We start from the raw sequence: 20,056 nt of genomic DNA on the forward strand, positions 1-20,056 counted from the left end.
GAGACACTGGTGAATTCTAGTTTAGATTTCATGAAGTCACTTTGGAGAGTGTTTTTTAGTCACTGTGCTCATTTGAGTTGAGGATTAAGCTTTTATTTACCTCATTTGTATCATATGTACAGGTTATAGCAGTAAGACTTAAGCAATACATTACTTACAATTAAAGGGTTTTTTTGGTCTCAATTTTTATTCAAGTATCAGGTTAAATCTTAAGCTTCCACAAAAATTTCCCATATTTACCCGTCCCCCACTTCCCCAAAGGAATCTGCTTTCTGTGGAGCAAACAGGACTTTCCCCTCATTTTCTCTTCCCTTTCTTGCTCCTCCAGGTCTTCCGTTAAGCAGGAAACAGGTGTCCTTAGGTGTCAATGCAACAGAGCTGGTAGAAGCAGAACCGCACAGGTCCAGCCCTTGAGGGTGACGTATAGGTGCATGCATGGGAACAGCAGTTGTCTGCCCTTGGCTGGAATTTGTTCATAACATACATAATCCCTTGTGTTCTGGTTTTTTTTTTTTTTTTTCTCATGCTATTATTGTTTTTGATATAGGGTGATATGTTTTTCTTTTAAAGTTTATTTATTTTGAGGGAGAGAGGGAGAGGGTGTGAGTGTGGGGGAGGGGCAAAGAGAGAGGGAGAGAGATTATCCCAAGCAGGTTCTGCACCGTCCACTGTCTGCACAGAGCCCAACACAGGGTGCGAACCATGACCTGAGGCAAAATCAAGAGTCAGATGCTCAAATGACTCACTCAGGGCCACTGAGGCGCCCCAGGGTGATCTCTTGATCATGCTTGCTACTACCTATGAGGAGTTAGTTGGAAGAGGAGAAAACGAGAAAAAAAAATTGGGGTGCCTGGGTGACTCAGTCGGTTGAGCGTCCGACTTCAGCTCAGGTCATGATCTCATGGCTGGTGAGTTCGGGCCCCACGTTGGGCTCTGTGCTGATGCCTCGGAGCCTGGAGCCTGCTTCGGATTCTGTGTCTCCCTCTCTCTCTGCCCCTCCTCTGCTCATGCTCTGTCTCTCTCTCTCTGTCAAAAATAAACATTTTTTAAAAAATTAAAAGGGAAACCATCATGTCTGTAAGAAAAGGTCTAGGCCTCTCTGGAGGCAAAGGAACTTTAAAAAATGTAAAGTTATGTTGTTTAACATAAGCTGAAATTTGAAAGAAATCCAAAAGACATAAATCCAAAAACACTATCCAAAAGATGTAATATAAGCAGAAATTTAAAATTAAGGGCACAATCTTAGAAATACTCTTCTGAATATTTCATCGTTGCCTAAGGTCTCTCTTAGCACTTTGTGGCCAAAACATCTCTCTCCTTCATTAAATTAAATTCTGAATTTGTTGTGGCCACAGCTGACCTGTCTTGGACCAGAGTACTTTAGTACTGCCTTGGAGGAGTAGACTGAGCCACAAGGAACCAGGTTTGAGGCCACGCTTTAACTGCTTCTTGGCCATCAGAATTTGAGCACACGCTGTGCCCTTGTTCTTTTTGTGAACCAGTTTCCTCATTTATAAAACAAGGCTGACGATCCCCTGCTTGTCTTGGTTACTGCTGGGAGCTAATGAATGTCACTGTGTCGGAAAACTGCAATACATTCCCTAAGTAAATGTCTCATTTTAAAATATACCGCATAGATAAATTATAGAAAAGTGAATGGATAAAATGCTTTCATTGCAGCCAGACTTTTTTTTTTCTGATGTAAAAGCTGCCCATTTGGACTTAGCCCTATAGGACACAGGTGAGGTAGCAGTCATGTTATCAAAAATGACATTAAAATGCTCTGACTCATTGTGTTTGGCAAGGATATTTTGGGCATAGGTTGTTTTTAGCTCTCCCTTACTGCTCACCAGTGAGTACTGGCTTGTCTAGAACATACTGAGTTTAGTTTTTGTGTGTGTCAGGCTTTGGTTTTTGTTTATTTTTACAACTCAGGAGGGGGAGGAGCAGCAGTGGTTTCCTACCCATGAAAAATAGCCTCTTACATTTCCCTATAAGTTCCTCCGTCCTCACCAAAAAGTAGGTACCAAGCAGGAGCATTCAAGACAAGTATCAGAAGGCCATTTGGATTAGGGACAGCTAATACACAGAGCATCATATTCAGATTTCCAACTGAAATATATAGAAAAATATGTTATTACTTTATGCTGAATAATGCATTTGCAAAGCATTCTTTGGTTTGGGAACATTGCCCATTAACATTTCAGGAGGACCTTGGGCCACTGTGGGTTTCCAGGGATGTGTTTGTGATGGTAGCTGAGGGAGAGGAGATGCAGGGACCCCAAGTTCATTAACCTTTTCCTCAGGGAAGTTCATTTACCAGCTCTGGTCCACAAAGAAGGGAATGATTGTTTTCTGTGTTTCTGTTCTACTGCCTGGCTTTCTTGCTCTCAATTGAGAAATGTTGGCCTGGATTAAATTCAGCTTAGATAACCCAGATCTGGCATACATTTTTACTTTGCTTTGGTAGTGTTTATGACCTCATTTTTCTTCTTGGGGAGCATACAGTTATCCCTATTAATAAAGTGGATGTCTGAAAATTCACTAATAGAAAATATTAAGAGTGGGGGAAATTACTGATGAAACCAGCAACTCCTATGCCCATTTTCCAGGTTCCTTTCTGCACCAGTGGGACTGATAAAGAGCCAGCAGGAACAGCCAAAAAGCAGAGAGCTATCCTTTATGCTAGATAGGCTTTGAGGAAATGTTAATTTATTTTAACTCCCAAAAGGGAACTGGTGATGGAAATGACATCTTGTAACAGACATATTCTATGAGGTGTTTTGATACCCAGCATGCCTTGAAAACAGAACCCCCTTATTCTTCAGGGGGTGTCTATGTGACACAGCGGGAAGAAGCTTCAGTTTTAAATTCAGTCTGTTACAGGCTTTCCAAAGCAGCATATCTCTGATTATAAAATGTAAATCTATAAGGAAATAAGGATTCTACATACAAAATCTCAGCTTACATACAACTTTACTTCTCAAATTGTTTTTATGGCAAGAAAGCTATGTTTGACCACTTCTAAAAGGTTAACTACTGCACTTTCGTCACTTTCTAAAAATCCTTGACTCAAATTACTTTAATCACAGACTTAGAAGTGTTTGAAGCTATGTTTTCTGAAACAGTTTAAAGACTCCTGAATCTTTTGCCATTTTTACAGGCTGCTGTAAATACGCTTGATGGCATCGGCTTCTTCTTTATCAAGGATGCCCTTCTCCACGTAAGCATCAGCTTGTTGGTTGATGAAGTCCCTCATCTTTGAAAGGTCATAATCTGGAAAATATTGTCAGAGTGTCATGAGCAGAGATAGGAAAGAGACATCCCCTTATAGTGATTGCCATGAACTAAGAAGCGTTTTATACAAAAACACAACTACTATTCCATCGCAGTCTTTCACATCAGAAGACATATTAGATGTTGGCATTTTTTCAGTCTTTACAGTTTAAAATCGTGTTTATGTATATTGTCTCATTTGTTGTCCATGATCGCACCTGCAAGGTGTTCAGGTAGGGAGTATCACCATCATTTGAGCATGGGGAGAACAGGCCCATAGACTATGGCTTTGAAAACTTAATATTTATACCAATCACCTGGGGGCTCTTACAGATTTGTATCAGTAGGTCCGAGGCAGAGGTCCAGATCCTGCATTTTAAATACACTCCCAGGAGATATTGCTGCTGCTGGTTTGGGAATCACACTTGGGGAGACAATATCCTAAAGCTTAAGTACCTTCAAGGTCACACAGGTAGTAAGAGTTACAAATAGAACCAGGTGTTTTGATTTTCTGTAATTGTTATACAGGTTAAGTTCCTGTTGATGTGACAACCCATTTTTTTTTTTTCCGAGTTAAGAATTACCATTGGGGCACCTGAGTGGCTCAGTCGGTTGAGGGTTCGACTTTGGCTCAGGCCATGATCTCACAGTTTGTGGGTTTGAGCCCCAAGAGCCTGCTTCAGATTCTGCGTCTCCCTCTCTCTCTGCCCTCCCCTGCTTGTGCTCTGTCTCTCTCTCAAAAATAAATACAAAAAAAAAAAAAAAAAAAGAAAGAAAGAAAGAAAAAGAATGACAATAATTTTCACACTATCTGAATTATATGCATGGAGGAAAAATGCACAGAGCTTTTTTATTTTATAAAGAGAAACTGCTTTGTGGTTCTGTCCTAATTAAACAAAAAAATCTGTGTAAACCATCAAACCACCCATCAAAAGCAAAGAGATCCTCAAGTAAGGAGGACACCTGTGGCATTTTTCTGAAAGCTTAAAACCCACATCCTTCCTTGATGCTCATTGTTTTAAAAAATGAAAAATAAACACAAAAATAAAATTTAAATAACCTGAATTCTATTAATCATAAATAACCAGAGTTAGTATTTTGTTATATACATAAGCAAAAAAAAAAAAAAGAAAAAATATATGTATGTATATTTTGCTTTTCAAATATATCTATCTCAACCCAGAATTAAGATCACAGTATAATATACAACCTTATTAACAATCTTCTTTCACTCTACACAGTAAGCATCAATATTTTCCCGAAACACCACTTAATGGCTATGTACAATGCATCCTATGGAGGGTACCAAAATTTATGGCACACATCCCTCAGGGCTGGACATGGGGGTCTTCCACATCAGAGCGTACCTGGGGAGATTCCCCCCAGATTCTGAGTTGCCCGAAGCTGAGTTCCTTGAGGACAGTGCCATTCACCTTGGCTATAGCCGCCGCTAGAAGAGAGCCCTGCCTTCTGTCAGTTTGTAAAGGAAAAAAAAAAAAAAAAGGAAAGGGGGTAACAGAAGCTCAGAGCACCCCATGAAAGGAAAACTATAAAGAACATCTCTATAAGTGCCAGGTGTTTATCATATCAAATGAGCTGAGGCTCAGATAAAGCCGGTTTCCTCTCAACCAAGAGAGGCATTTGCTCCCATTAGGGCTTCGCCTTGAAGATTAAAGACATAACTGCCAGCCGGGGCACTTTACACCCATCATCTGATATGCTGCTCACAAAACTCCATGAGGTAAGCATTAGTATCCCCATTTCAGAGATGAAGAAACGGGACAGAGGAGGGAAGTCACTTGCTTGGGTCATGGTAGAGTCAGGTTCTGAACCCAGGTCTGTCTGTCACTGCCCTGAACCACCCTGTGGCCTTGAAGTAATGAACGTGAAGCCACTAACAGGTGTAGAACAAATGTTCAGTAAGTGCTTGGGTTTTGTTGTTGGCTTTTATTTTCCCTGTCAGGACAAAACAGAATCAAGCTGCACATATGATTTGTGTGCTGATTCCTCACAAGCTGATTCCAGTCTCATAGGGCACAAAGAGGCGCCTCTTAATTATCACCAGCTCAAATTAATACTGGCTTTTCTGAGTTGGCTGCAGGGTCAACGTCTTTAGTGGGACGAAAGACAGCTCAAGGGCAGATGTGAAGAGGTCTGGGTGATTCGAATGGACAAACAGGAAAGTATTTTGCTTTCTTTTGAAATGGAAAAACTGTATCGTTAAGACAGCTCTCACTGTGCGCCGTAGGAAAACTAGCTGGCTGTTAGATTACACAAGTCAGTAGTCACGTTGCTAATCTTAAAAATATGTTTTAAGGTTGTTAGGCTCAAAAGAAAAAAGGGCTGTGATTCATTTTTTTTTTAAAGTACAGACTTTTTTTTTTTTTTAAGGGTGCATAAAGTTTTATTATCCTTCTCAGCATCACATCACATGGACCTCCCTTTCCTGGCTCTGGGAAGGAGAGGCAGGTTACCCAGACCCCTGCCCAGCAAAGGGCATGAGCAGAGGTTAAGGAAGGTCAGAACTAATAGAGCTACTGGACTTCCTGCTCACACAGCTGCAGCCACTGTGTGACCCTAGGAACGAGATCCACCGGCTTTAAGAGATGACCTAGGTCAAGCAGAGCACATATGAAGGCAATGGAGGAAAAGCTGTCTGCTTCTGTCTTCAGGGGGGTATACTGCACATCACCCTCACTTCCTGAGGGCAGAAGGGAGCATCAAACTCAATACCATCATTTTGAAATTTGCTCACAGAGCCTTGGAGATGCAAGCACCAGGGTTCCATGCTTGACTAGGTTGATCATTTCTGGAAGTTGAAGATTATATTGCAGGATGTTGCGGGTTATGACCGGGAGTGTGATTCATGTTAATCAGTGAAAGAAATAACATAAGTATTCCAAATTGTTGGACCATCAAATTAACATTGGTTTCAGAATGCATTTTGGTACTTTCTATATTACACTCATTCTAAGATAAACATTTTTTATTGTATATTTTTAAAAAATTTTTTATGTTTATTTTTAAGAGAGACAGAGCATGAGCAGGCAAGGGGCAGAGAGAGAGGGAGACACAGGATCTAAAGCAGCCTCCAGGCTCTGAGTTGTCAGCACAGAGCCTGAAGCAGGGCTCAAACTCATGAACTGTGAGATCATGACCTGAGCCAAAGTTAGACACTTAACCATCTGAGCCACCCAGGCGCCCCATTTTTTAAAAGTCTTTACAGTCACTGATGGCATGTTATAACTTTTCTTCCTTAGTGGTACATGAAACAATGGTTCATTCGTCAATCAGTGACAGATTTGATGTAATATGGTTCATGTGAATTTTAATGGAACTGATAGCCTGGAAATTCACATTATTTTGAGTCAAATAAAGTATGTGTGAAAAGCTGATAATTATTTCCATTTCACTGAATTTAACAAGACCATAGGCTAAAGAGGGACTGAAAATACCTCTTTCTCCCATTGTGCTCTCTTATATCAGTGGTCCTCAAACTTAGCTACACAGTGGAATCATGGGGAGGGGGTTAAAAATACTGATGCCTGCATCCCTTTCTTTGAGTTTCTGCTGTAGTGGTCCTGAGATGTGACCTGGACGTCAGGACATGTAAGAGCTCTGCAGGTGATTTGAATGCACTTTCAAGTTGGAAAACACCCCTCATCTCATTTTAAAAGCATCCTTTGGCAACTGCTCAGCCAGACACCTGGGAGTCATACTGGACTCATCTGTATCCATTGCTGTCAAGTTTCTCCCTTCTTTATTTCCTCTGCCTTGCCTTGGTTTAAGCCCCATAATTTCTGCTCCAGATCTTTGCCTTCAATCTCTGTCCAATCCCCTGGGGTCCTATTTCTTCGATCTATAGCCACACTGCTGCCAGAGAGATTTCTCAGTTCTTAACCTAATTAAGTCCTAATTTAGGTTCCCCTGGCTAAAACTTACCTCCTTTGCAGGACACGCAAGCACCTTCCTGATCTGGCTGCTACCCACCTCCCACCTCTGGCTGCCGATCCTTCCCACAGATACCCAGTGTTCCTGGGAAACTGGGTGGCTTCAGTTCCCAGAACACATGACTCTCTTTTGTCCTTTTATGTCTTGGGCCGTGTTTCCTCTGCATCCACCTCTCGTCACTCAGCTTTCCAACAAAGGCTTTCCTGCAATCCTTTCTCCCAGTGCTATGCATCCTTGTAAGGAGATGTGCCCCCCACCTTTGTAGCACTGCACCTGTCTATGATAGCGCCGAGCAGGCTTTAGTGGTGCTGGGAGCAGACTTTAGTGGTAGCTTTAGTGGTGCTGGGAGCTCCTTGGGGGTCAGGGAGGGCAAGGGGAGGCTGCATCTTACATTTGCATATCTCTGGTACTCAGAACAGAACAGTCTTGTTCTGTGTTTTAAGTGAGTGACTGCTTTTGTAATTGCAGGGTCCATCTAATATGTGGTCAAAAAATTCCCTTTTTAGAAAATACTCCAAGGGGGCCCTGGGTGTCTCAGTTGGCTGAGAGTCTGACTCTTGATCTCAGATCAGGTCATGATCTCACAGTTTGTGAGTTCGAGCCCCCTGTTGGGGTTGGAATTGCTTGGAATTGCTTGGATTTCTTTGGATTTCCAAGCAGGTTCCATGTTGACAGTGTGGAACCTGCTTGGAATTCTCCCTTTTCCTCTCTCTCTTTCTCTCTCTGCCACTCATGCTGTTTCTCTCTCTCAAAATAAATAAACTTAAAAAACTTATGAAAATAAATACTCTAAGAAAAGGGCAAAATATTGATAATTATTGAAGGTGGCTGGTGGATACATGGGGATTCATTATCCTATTCTCTCTACTTTTGTTTGATACATTTCATAATAAAATGTAAAAGAAAAGGCCTTTGCCCAAGAGGTGGCTTTGAAAAATAAGAGAAATGGAGATTCTATTCCTGTATCCTGGAGTGTTTTTGGACTCTGACAGGAGACTTTAGCCCAGTTTGACTGTGGGAAACTTTATTTAACAATAACCCCTGACAAATGGGTGAGGTTGGCAGTTTGCAACCATACTAAATCCTTACCTTCTTTATTTCCTTTTTTGTCGTGTTTCTTCAGCCACTCAATATTTTTTCTGATGGCTTCCAGATAGGCTTCTGTTTTCCCTGGAAAAGGGAAAAAAACTCATAGCAAATACTCATAAAATATCACTGCATCTCTTTTTAAAGACCACACTCTTGTTCAGAACCATAAATGCTGGACTCATCAAGCACTTGTGAGGTGGTATCCGTAACAAAATAGTGTGCATATTTGGGTGGGGGATGTTGAGGAGAAAGGGTAGAGATGAGATTCCAGGACACAGGACCAGGCAGGCTAGTAAGTGTCAAGGAGCCATTATTCACACACACATAACTGCAGTCTCATGTCTTGGCAGAGAAGAGTTTTGATTCAGTTCACTGGATAGGTGAACAGTTCTTAGACTGCATCATTTCTGGTTAGGAATGTTCTCCCAGTTCTTCCAACTGGTTAGGAGCATTCTCAGGTCAAGAATTAAATCAGAGTGGCAGATCCTGAAAAGACTCCATCACCAAATAAGTCATGTTAAGGAAGTCCAAATCTGTGGCTTAGTGTAGGCTGCTATACAAGTCTTCTGCCCAATCTGGCAGGGAGCGTGTGACAACTCAGATGAAGAGATGACCTGGGCCTCATTTCAAGGTTTGGGCATGAACCTTAGAACTCATTCTAGTAAAACTCCCCTGGATATAAACATTCTCCCATGAGCCTCGAGTGTTGTGAGAGAAGTGCCTACTCTGTGGTGCCCTTCACGTACATTGTTGTCTGCAAGTGGGCATTACCATCCACTGAGAGATGAGGAAACTAACACCCAGAGAGGCTAAGCGACTTGTCTGAGGCCACACAGGAAATAACAGAAGTAGAATTTGGACTCTAGTCTTCCCAAACTTCTGCTACCTGCACTATCTGAAAGCAAAGTCTATCTTCAGTCACAGACACTGATGTAGCCTTGTTCTGTCTCAAGGAAACCAGCCATCTCTGAAACCAGGTGAGGTCCCTAGTGCCCAGAGTGTCTGCACCAAGGGACCAGGTAGTCTGGAGAATTCTGGGTGGCCTAAGAAAGGAAGGCTTCGAAGTCCAGGGGCTCTGCAAGAATCAATGGCTGCCAAAGCTCTGTGTGGTAACCACCCATTCTGAGCCCCCTTTGAGCCCTGTTACCTCTAGTCTATTCCCCAGACTTTTTGGTTGAGTTACCTGTGTTCTTATGATGTGCCAAGGGCTGTGCTTTGAGCTCCAAAATGCAGTATCTCTTTTACTCTTCACAACAACCTTTTAAAGGCAGTCCCATTTCATCCCCATTTTACAGATGAAGAAACCGAGACATAGATAAAGTAATATGCTGAAGGTCATATGGCTAGTAAGTTGTAGAGCCAGGGTTGAACCTGGGTGCATTTGACTACAGTCCATGAACAATAACACTGCCTTAGGATTTGCTGATGTTCCAATTTCCACTACTGCATTTACCTAAGTGACCTCCTGAGCATCCTTCTTCCTGATCTTGTAAGCCTACTCTTGCCTCACCAGTGGGGCTCCATGTTATGTGGACCCCAAAGAAGCACAGAGAAGATCTTTTGCAAAAGGGTTAAGTGGACAAAAGAAGAGATCTACAATTTTCAGCCCCTATTCACTTCAGTCAACTGTATAAAAAAAAGTCTTGATTTCAGTGCTTTGTTTTTAAGAATGTTAGAGCACGTGGAAGACCAAAGTCCTAGCTGATGTTATAACATTTTAGTACAGCGAATATAGGAATATTCATTGTCTGTTGCCTGTTTGTTGAGAAGGTCAATTGCATTTGGTAACATAAAAACACTGTTCTCTGTTTCAAATTAATTCAGTTAGAAAAGGCATTTTGAACAAAGAAATCTTAGTGTAGACTATTTCTAGAGAATGCAACTGAAGAGTTTAAATCAAAGTAGTGGGTCTCATAGGGCTTTAACAAATAGATAATTTGTCATTAGCATATTAAGTAATTAGGGCTTCTGAAACTTTTACGAATGTTTGAAAATAGTCTTGTTCTTTAAATAATGTTAAGCATTCGTGCCACAATATTATTTATGATACATCATAATATTGGAAGCTTATTTGAGAAAAGGAAAACCTGAGCTTAGTCTCTGTGTAAATATGGTGTTAAAAATTCTGAATTAGGAGAATGAAGGTTTGGGGTTTTGGCCATAGTGTAGCAGACATTGTTGCTTCCCCACCCCATGTCTCCCTTATTCCAGATATGCTATATATTCCTTATATCCCTATATGATATATCCTTATGTCCTTATACTCCTTATATGATATATTCCTTATATCTCAGGAACATTCCATACAGCCTTCCAGAGATCCTCAGTGGGAAGCCCCAGTTGCCCACAGCTGAAGCCCACTAGTGAAACCACTTTCTATGGGCTTCTCTCCTTTCCCTGTCTCATGTATCTATGCCCCCAGTGGTCATCTCCCGATTAAATTAGACCGCAACTCCTTCTCTCAGGGTCTGCTTCAGAAGGAAGCCAGCCTAAGGCAGTTTGAAAAAGGGGACTCGGTATCATCTTGTTAGGTTGCCTTTTGCTCAGGAACTAATTTTCTATAAAAATATTAATTTTTAAAAAGTATGAAATGCACAAGAAGCAATTTTATCCACTATATTGATATTACCAACCCATAACAGAGAATGAGTTCACTGCAGCTTGAAGAAAACTATACTGCAATTCATTTAAAAACTAAACTACTATCTTGTAGATCATAACATATGATTATGACAGTTTCTGTAATTTAAAATAGAACCCCCCCATCACCCTCATCCCCCTTTCTGCTTTATTTTTGTCCATAGCACTTATCATTTTCTACTGAATCATATAACCTACGTAAATTTATTTTTTGTCTTCCCCCTTAGAAATATTTCTTGTTTGCTGATATGCTCCCATGCCTAGAATAAAGCTGGACACAGAATAGTCTATCAATAAATATTTGTTGAATAAAGTAAATGGGTAAATGGGCAAAGTCTTCTTATATAGAAACCAAATCATAATAAGAAGAAAATATATTAAAAAATTTTAAAGTATTTATTTATTTATTTTGAGAGAGAGAGACAGAGACAGAGACAGCACCAGTAGGGTAGGGGCAGAGAAAGAAGGGGAGAGAGAATCCCAAGCAGGCTCTGCACTGCTAGCACAGGGCCTGACTCGAACTCATGAAACTGCAAGAACATGACCTGAGCCAAAACCAAGAGTTGGATGCTTAACCAACTGAGCCACCCAGGTGCTCCGTAGATACAATTTTTTAAAGTATAAATGGCATAGGCTTCTTTTTCCTTAACAAAAATGAATTGTCTATTTGAATTCTGAATTTAAGTGATAGTTATAGCAGAAACAGTTTAAAATATCTACAAATGTGCTAGACATACTCTATCTGTATGTTATTTAATCTTCACAGAGCTCTATGAAAGAAGCGTTATTAGTTCCAATTTTACTCATGAAGGAACTAAGGCTCAGGGAAATTAAGTGACATGCCCAGGGGGACACAGCTGAGTAACGGTCAGAGCCTGGTCTTGAACCAGAATGAATCTGGAGCCTCTACTGAGTGTAGCTGGGTGAGATTCACCTTTTAGACTAGAATGATTTAGTGCCTGTTGTTGTTACCAAACTGGGCAGAAAGGCAGTGGTTCTCAAACTTGGCTGCACAGGAGAATCATTTAGGGAATCATTAAAAAATCCTGATGCCGGTCATGATCTCACAGTTCCTGAGATCAAGCCCTGCATTCGGTTCTGCACTGACAGCACAAATCCTGCTTGGGATTCTCTCTCTCTCTCCCTCTCTCTGCCCCTTCCCTGCTTATGCTCGCTCGCTCGCACGCTCTCTCTCTCTCTCTCTCTCTCAAAATTAATAAATAAACTTTTAAAAACATTAAAAAAATCCTGATGCCAAGGCTACTCTTCATATGAATCAAATTAGAATATCCTGAGGTAGGGACCGAGCATCATTTTTAAAAAATGGTCCTGAGGTGATTCCAATGTGGGGCAAAGTTTGGGAACCACTGCCATCAGTACTGAGATCTCCACAAGTTTACTGGAGCATTGGTAACAAGGTGAATAAAATCAGGTGTTCCTCTGCTCTTGGAGAGAAGCAGCTGGTTCCTATTTACATTTCCTCCTGTCAGGAGCTGTAAAGCAAACCTTTTATTTACACAGTGTGCAGTAAAAGCCCATGAGAGTCCACTTTGGAAAGCTGGGCTATTTTTTTCAAATATATTTCAGTTTCCTTTGGAAAAAAATAGCTCATGGCTGAGGTAATATGGCACAAGCTTTAAAACATATGCTGAAGCAGATGGGAAGAGGGCCAGAATCAAGACGCAGCCCTCCTTTTCTGGCTGTTCTGGTTTTCAGCACTGCAAAGAAATACCCTTTTTTATACACGAATTTGTCCTTACTGTGATATGTTGACCTGATCTGCCCACCCCCAAAGCCCCATTAGAAAACAACAACAACAAAACATTGTAGAAATCAATAGAATTAACCTATTGAATTCTGGACATACTAAAGACAGTAGATCTTCTAAAGAGTGCTTATAAAAATTAAGTTTGATATGCTTAAAGTTCTGTAAAGATTACATGATTACAGTTTTGAACGGTATAAAACAAAGTAAGTGATAATGGGATCATGGATGCCAACATGGGCCTCAGAGCCATTCAGTGTAAGGATTTCTGTACATTGATGACATTTTACATGCCCCAAAGAAAATACTCAGACTGAGTACTGGATAGGAGTCAAGGGACAAGGGTTCAAGGCCTGGCTCTGACACTCTTTGGCTATGGATCATGGGTGAATCACTTCATCTTCTGAGCCTTGGTTTATTTATTTATAATTTAGGGATGAATTCTAAAAAGAAGGTCCATGGTTTCTATATATGGGAAGAAACACTCCTTTGCTATCCTCAAAAAACCTGTGTTGATGGTAGGTCTCCTGTGCCTGGACTTAGCTCCTGGCATCCTTCCTGACTCACAGGGGAGAAGACTGTACTTACTATTTTTGGACATTGTTAGCAGAATGGCTTGGGGCTTGAATAAAAGGCACAAATTGTTTCCTCTTATGTTGCTTTAAAAATAACAGCATCCACATGAGTTAGCCATTTATTAATTAAATAGGCTACCTTTTCTTTTCTGGTTTCTGTAAGGAAGATATGGGAATAATAGAATATTTAGGTGAAAGCTATCATAGAGATCACTTTTTTCACCTATTTCCATAATCTGGCCATAAACTTGACAAATGATAGCAATGGAATGACTTTTTGAGTATGCTAATACTTATCTTATCCTTTGGATGGTTTTTTAAAAAAGATTTTCAGTGACTCATAGAGCAGAAGTGAATGAGTAAACATCGAACTGGCAAATAGATCCATACTTAGATCATGGAATAAAATTTTAAAGTACTTTTCTTTAGCCTCCAGAGAGCAATTTACTTGAAAAATTAGGTAATTTTATAAATATGGTTGAAATTAAAATAAATATGATTTCATTGGCATACCCCTAAATTTAGGAATAATTATGGAATCATTCAAATGACTGTACCAATTAGAAATCAGTATTTTAAAAGATTATTCTTTTTTTGTTTATTTATTTATTTTGAGAGAAAGAGAGAGAAAGAGAGAATGAGTGCGAGTGTGGGGGAGAGGCAGAGAGAGAGAAAGAGAGAGAGAGAGAGAATCCCAAGCATGGAGCCCAACTTGGGGCTCAATCTCACAAACTGTAAGATCATGACCCAAGCTGAAATCAAGATTCAGCCACTTAACTGAGCCACCCAGGCACCACAAAAGATTATTCTTTTTTTTAATGTCTATTTATTTTTAAGAAAGAGAGAGAGTGTGTGTGCAAGCCGGGGAAGGGTAGGGAGAGGGAGACACAGGATCTGAAGCAGGCTCTGCACTGAGAGCAGAAAGCCTGATGTGGGGCTCAATATTATGAACTGTGAGATCATGACCTGAGCTGAAGTTGGACACTCAACTTACTGAGACACCCAGGAGCTCCCCTAAAAGATTATTCTTAATGTGAATCCCTGTAGAATACAGGACTTTCAATAGTGTAACTCAATTATATTCAAAGGTGGATGTGCCACTTTTCATTATTGGTAATTAAATTGGACTTTTTTTTACATTAAACCTAAAACAAGAGGCATGGAAACATGCTGTGTAAACTGAAGCCTGAGATAAACTGAGGGTATTACTATTCCCATGTCCACTATTATTCCTATTCCTCACAGGGTCCAGCATATGCTTGGCATGATTAATAAATATTTGCTGTGGTTCGATGGGGCCATCGCCCCACATTGCAAGACCAAAACAGATTCTTTACAGACTTTTCTGACAATGTGTTCTGCTTATAATTATTGTTTGAAGTGGTTTTATCTGGATCATTACCTCATCCCTTGCTCTGCCCTGTAATGTCTTCCAACTTTCTTTCTGTTCTGCATGCTCCTGACTCATCGATAAGGGAGATACATGTGCATGTATGTAGCTTGTGTTAGGCTTGCCTACATATGGGTTAAGAACATTCTCAAATCATTTCAAAGCTTGCTTGAGTCCTCAGAGGTCAGCATTTGTTCTTATATTACTTCAATAGGTCTACTTCCTGAGCATAGTGCCAGGCATGCCATCAGAATACATGTGTATTTATAGCTGAATAAATGTCTCAGAAAACCCAGTAAGTCCTGCTTTTACCCACATGGAGGCCTTTATTTTTCTGCCCAGGGGCAATAGGTGTTGTCTCACTGGTTCTACAACAGAAACAAAATATCCTTGAGAAAAGTGCCAGCAAAGCAATTGTCAATACAAAGGTATGAGTCATAACATGCCCTTTGGGGATTCAATTTGTTTTCAAGAAATGTTGGCCCTTGGTTTAAGCTAAGGTTGGTGTTTTCTAAATTGTACTGAAATCAGTTTTCCTTATCTCAGAGTAACAGGGGTCAGGGGTAGTATGAATAAATTCAATCTCCAAATAATGGAGAGGGGACTAATTTTAGCCCCAATCCCTACCCTCTTCCTAATGTTTCAGGAGGGCCATGACAAACAGTAACACTAAATGGATGGAGTTTTACTCTTTTCTCTCCCCCCTTAGTATCTGATGAAATTCCTAATGAGAAAAGAAATCTAACCTCATCATTAGCCTTTAAACACTTACATCCTAAATAGGAATAGGAGACTACCAAGAATCAACTCCTTCAGATTTCTTTTTTTACACAATGTTTTCCTAAAACAAGCAAAGATACCTGTCAGCATCCATTCCCAGGGATATTTGCATAGTGATAGAAGGTGTTGTCTTAAGCACTGAGCATGCCACCTCTGCCAGTCAAAGGACTTAGATGATGGCTTACTGTCTTCAGGAAATATAGTCATTACACATGGGTTACTCCTGGAGGAGATGACCTAGGCATGCTGGTTTTCTGTGGGGCTGAACTGCAGTGCTCTGTGCGGCCCAGTTCCTGGCTTTCTTTCTCAGGCTACAGGACCACTCTTTCTTGGTTAGCTATCTATCAAAAGTTTACCACTCACCTTCCACCTCACATCCATTAGCACTGATGAGGATTTAGAGAAATTGGAACCCTTGCACACTCTTTGTGGGGGGGGTGGAATGTAAAAATGTACAGCTGCTATGGAAAACAGTATGGTGTGTCCTCAAAAAATTAAAAGTAGAATTAACATATGGTATAGCAATTCCACTTCAGGGAATATTCCCCCAAAACTGAGTGCAGGGTCTTGAGGAGATATTTGTACAGCCATACTGATGGCAGCCAAAAGGTGGAAGCAACCTAAGCATCCATAGACAAATGGGTAGATAAACAAAATGTGGTATGTATATACATACAATGGAATATTATGCAGCTCTAAAAAGGAAGGAAATTCTAACATATGCTACAACAGAGATGATCATTAAGGACATTATGTTAAGTGAAATAAGCTAGTCACACAAGCACACATACTATATAATTCCACTCATATGAAGTACCTACAATAGATTCACAGAGACAGAATGTAGAATGGTGGTTGCCAGGGGCTGAAGAGGGAGGGGAATCAGAAGTTTTATTTGACGTGTATAGAATTTCAGTTTTGCAGATGAGAAGAGTTCTGGAAATGGATGGTAGCGATAGTAACACAATAATATGAATGTACTTAATGCCACTAAATTATACACTTAAAAATGGTTAGTATGACCACTTTTGTTATGTGTATTTTGCTATAATTTTTTTAAAAGACATTTAAAAAAGTTTACCATTCATCCAAAGTAGACCTAGGGAAGTATCAAAGCAGTGTGACTGGTCTAAGAGTCAGTTAACATGGCATGTATATTACCAATTCCCCCTTCTTATGCCCATGACAAACATTATTAATTAATTATTCCCAAGTTCTTTCCTCCTGAGCCCAGAGGAAACATCATAACCTTTCTCAACACAGGCTACTACACCCAACAATTAGAATTGATGCATCAGCTATGTTGATGTAGGAGAGAATTGTGACGGTCTATGAAATCTGCACTAGAGAAAAAAAATACAATAATATAAAGCCTTGTTAGATAGGAAAAATCAACATGAACTTGATATATTAAGAAAAAATATATTTTTCCTCTGTCTCAAAAAAGTCCCAGTAACTGGAACAGAAGCAGTTCTCTGGGCCCACATTACTACTCATTTGAACCTATATAACTCAGGTTCAGATCTCTATATTTTCTACAAAAAGTAACTAAAAATCTTTGAAGAGGAATTTGTTTTAATCTTGGGATGAGAAAATTCAGTGGGTCTAGAATACCCTGTTGTTGCCAGAGAGCAAAGATACTTTAAAAATACTGGGCATAGTGCTAAAAGGATAAAGGAGGGACAGAGGAACTCCTATAGCCCAAGCGATACCAATTGGAGCATAAAATCACTACCACCACCACAATCATCCATTGTCATCATCATCTTACATAAATGGAAAAGATTGACATTAAGTGTCAACAAAGGTAGTTGTGATACAAAGGGGAAGTTGTTGGTAATTTTTTGCTGTTGGTAAGTTACAAGGTATTAAATACATAGCTAGTTTTTTTTTTAACTTAATATACAGATACTGTTAAACAGGATCTATTATCAAACATGAATGTGAACTTGTTTTTATCTATATGAGCAACAAAGACTAGGAACCTGTAAATAGGCCAAGCAGTCCCTTCAAAATTAAGAGCTATACCATGAACATGACCAGCTTTTGTGGTCTCATAGCATCCAGAAAGGAATGAGCAAAGTCCATCAGTTCATTGCCACTAATGATTATACATAATAAATAATGAAAGGAGAGCCCAATGGTGTATCTTCAGATGATAAATTAGCTGAATGTCACACCTCCCCTGCCCTCGAGAGACAGCGCGGACCCACTCCCTCATTTCCTAGGGAATAAAACCTCTAGATGACCCTGCTAATGAGACACTGATAGGACAGACATATGTAACATTCCAATTATACCAAAGAGGTCAATATATCATAATGACATAAAAATAGGTTTAAGTCATCTGTTCACAACTTTGGGTATAGACAGTTTGAGAAGATAGATATATTTTCCATGGTATAACTAGCACACTTCATAGTAAAAGGGGCTTGAACCACTGGCCTATACAACCAGATCCTCATCCTAATCTGAAATCAAAGGGTTAACAACTTAGACCTTGCATCCTCATAAGGTCTTTTTCTTTTTCTTTCTTTCTCCGCCCTCTGTGCCCCTTCCCCTGCCCAGGATCTTTTTCTTTAAGGGTGTAGTAAATTCTTTAAAATTCTGGGAAGAAGTAAATTTTGTATCACATAAACTTCCTAAGGCAGAAAAAAATTGGACCTCAGGAATGTGTAAGAATAACAATAAAAACATAAGTTTTGTAATTATTGGGCTCATTTAATGTGTGCTTTTTGCTTTTAAAGACATTTAGGTTATTTAAGGAAATTTGATATATTGGATTTATGATTTTTAATCAGGGCCTTAAGAGTGTCACATTTCTATCATTGTAAATGATTAAGGAAATATGCTCTGTTAAATGTGTAAATTTTGATTACTTTCTTAAGTAAGTAACATTTAGAGGAATGTTAATTATGTTTAAAGAAATATTGCTTAATAAGTTAATAAATCAGATTAGACACTAAACAATGCACAATGGTCATAAGCATTCCTCTCCAAGCACAAAAGTCCATTGGACAGTTAAGCCCATCAGAAGATAAAACCAATTTGCCATTCTCAGAGACTCAAGGCCATTAAAAAAGATTGCTATCCAGATAAAGATACCATGTGCTGAATCTCTTCTCTACAGATGGTGCTGATTTCACAGATTTGGTGGGGTGTGCATTTTTGATCAACCTGTGTGGTGAAATTTTTTGCTTCCCCCACTTTCATTGCCAACTTAGAGCTGTTAATTCCGTACCTTTTGGCTCATCTGTCTTTCCTCTTGGGTTATCAGCTTTTGTGGAATCTTTCAAGGCTCCATATTCCTTTTCCATCTTAGCTGCTTCTTCCTTAGTACTATCTGTTTCTTCATGACTCTTTTCTGATGGTGCTGTAATCAGATTGAGCACTGTTGTTAGAACCCTATTTCCTATCCATTAACCAATTTGTAATGTAGAAATAAATTTGTTGAAAGGGTACAGCGTAAGGTCGGGTCATTTTTCAAGCTGAAAGCGGTCTTAGTGATTGTCTAATCTAGTGATTGTCCAACTTCCTTCCCCCATTTCACAGACGAGGAAACTGAGGCCCAGAATGGGAGAGATATGCACCGAGTTAGCAAAAGAGGTGGGCCAAAGCACCGACTTTCCAGATTTTGGTTTAGTGTTCTTTCCCTTCTGCTACTGTGTCATTAGAACATAGATTATTTTCCTTACTATAATCAAGGTAGGCAATGAAGTGGCATATGTCAGTTCCCAAAGTAAGTTTGAGTCTTCATTTCGAAGTAAAATAACTTGGTTGTTGTTCAACCTCTCCATGATGTTGTATTTTTGAACAACATTCTATGACTGAGAGTAGCACCTAAGAATTTGGGGCTATCGCAGGACTTCTTTCCTTCTGCCTCTTTCTTCACATTCCCTTATCCCTGGTCACCCTAATGCAAAGAGGAGAGTTGGACCCTTGCTGTCAAGATGGGATAATCTTTGCTCACTTGACACTTAAAAATAACTAATTTCCATATCAATTATACTTCAAAAAAAAAAGTGAGGGGACAAGAGTTGAAAAAAACAATATTTCCTTCTGGCTATCTTCTATTGAATTTTAAAAAGTCATAAACCTTAAAGTAGCTAACCACTTGAAAACAACTGCAATGTATCCCTGCTGTAAATAAAATAGGAAACATCAAACAGTCTAACAAAAAGCTTTGTTTTTTTTTTTTTCAGTAAAAACATTATTACTATAGAAAAAAAAAAGAAAAAAGAAATGAGTCAGTTACTCTCATTATGAAAACCTCCACTAGTGCTACGATCTCTCTGTATTAAAAAAATTTTTTTTTAATATTTTATTTATTTTTGAGCATCAGAGTGTGAGTGGGGGAGAGACCAAGAGAGAGAGGGGAACAGAAGATCTGAAACAGGCTCTGTGCTGACAGCCGCAAGCCTGATGCGGGGCTTAAACTCACAAACTGTGAGATCATGACCTGAGCTGATGTCAGATGCTCAACCGACTGAGCCACCCAGGCGCCCCTCTCTATATTTTTTGATGCGTAATTTTTCTCCATAGTTGCAGTATAATTTTGTCACTTTCTTTTGTCATTAACATCATCACAGA

The 20,056-nt window shown here is 39.7% G+C and overlaps 1 protein-coding gene across 1 annotated transcript in view; it reads right to left on the bottom strand.

Moving 5' to 3' along the window:
• Positions 1 to 2,957: 2,957 nt before the first annotated feature.
• SCG3 (secretogranin III) overlaps positions 2,958 to 20,056 on the bottom strand; it is a 34,948-nt gene continuing 17,849 nt past the window's right edge. The window contains exons 10-12 of the mRNA XM_030318190.1: positions 18,708 to 18,839; positions 8,317 to 8,397; positions 2,958 to 3,276 (exon numbers count right to left, since the gene is read on the bottom strand). Coding sequence (XP_030174050.1) covers positions 3,158 to 3,276; positions 8,317 to 8,397; positions 18,708 to 18,839 — 332 coding nt within the window. The 3' untranslated portion in view covers positions 2,958 to 3,157. The remainder of the gene's footprint in view (positions 3,277 to 8,316; positions 8,398 to 18,707; positions 18,840 to 20,056) is intronic.

This window comes from Lynx canadensis, chromosome B3, assembly GCF_007474595.2.
Source record: "Lynx canadensis isolate LIC74 chromosome B3, mLynCan4.pri.v2, whole genome shotgun sequence".
Taxonomy (NCBI): domain Eukaryota; kingdom Metazoa; phylum Chordata; class Mammalia; order Carnivora; family Felidae; genus Lynx; species Lynx canadensis.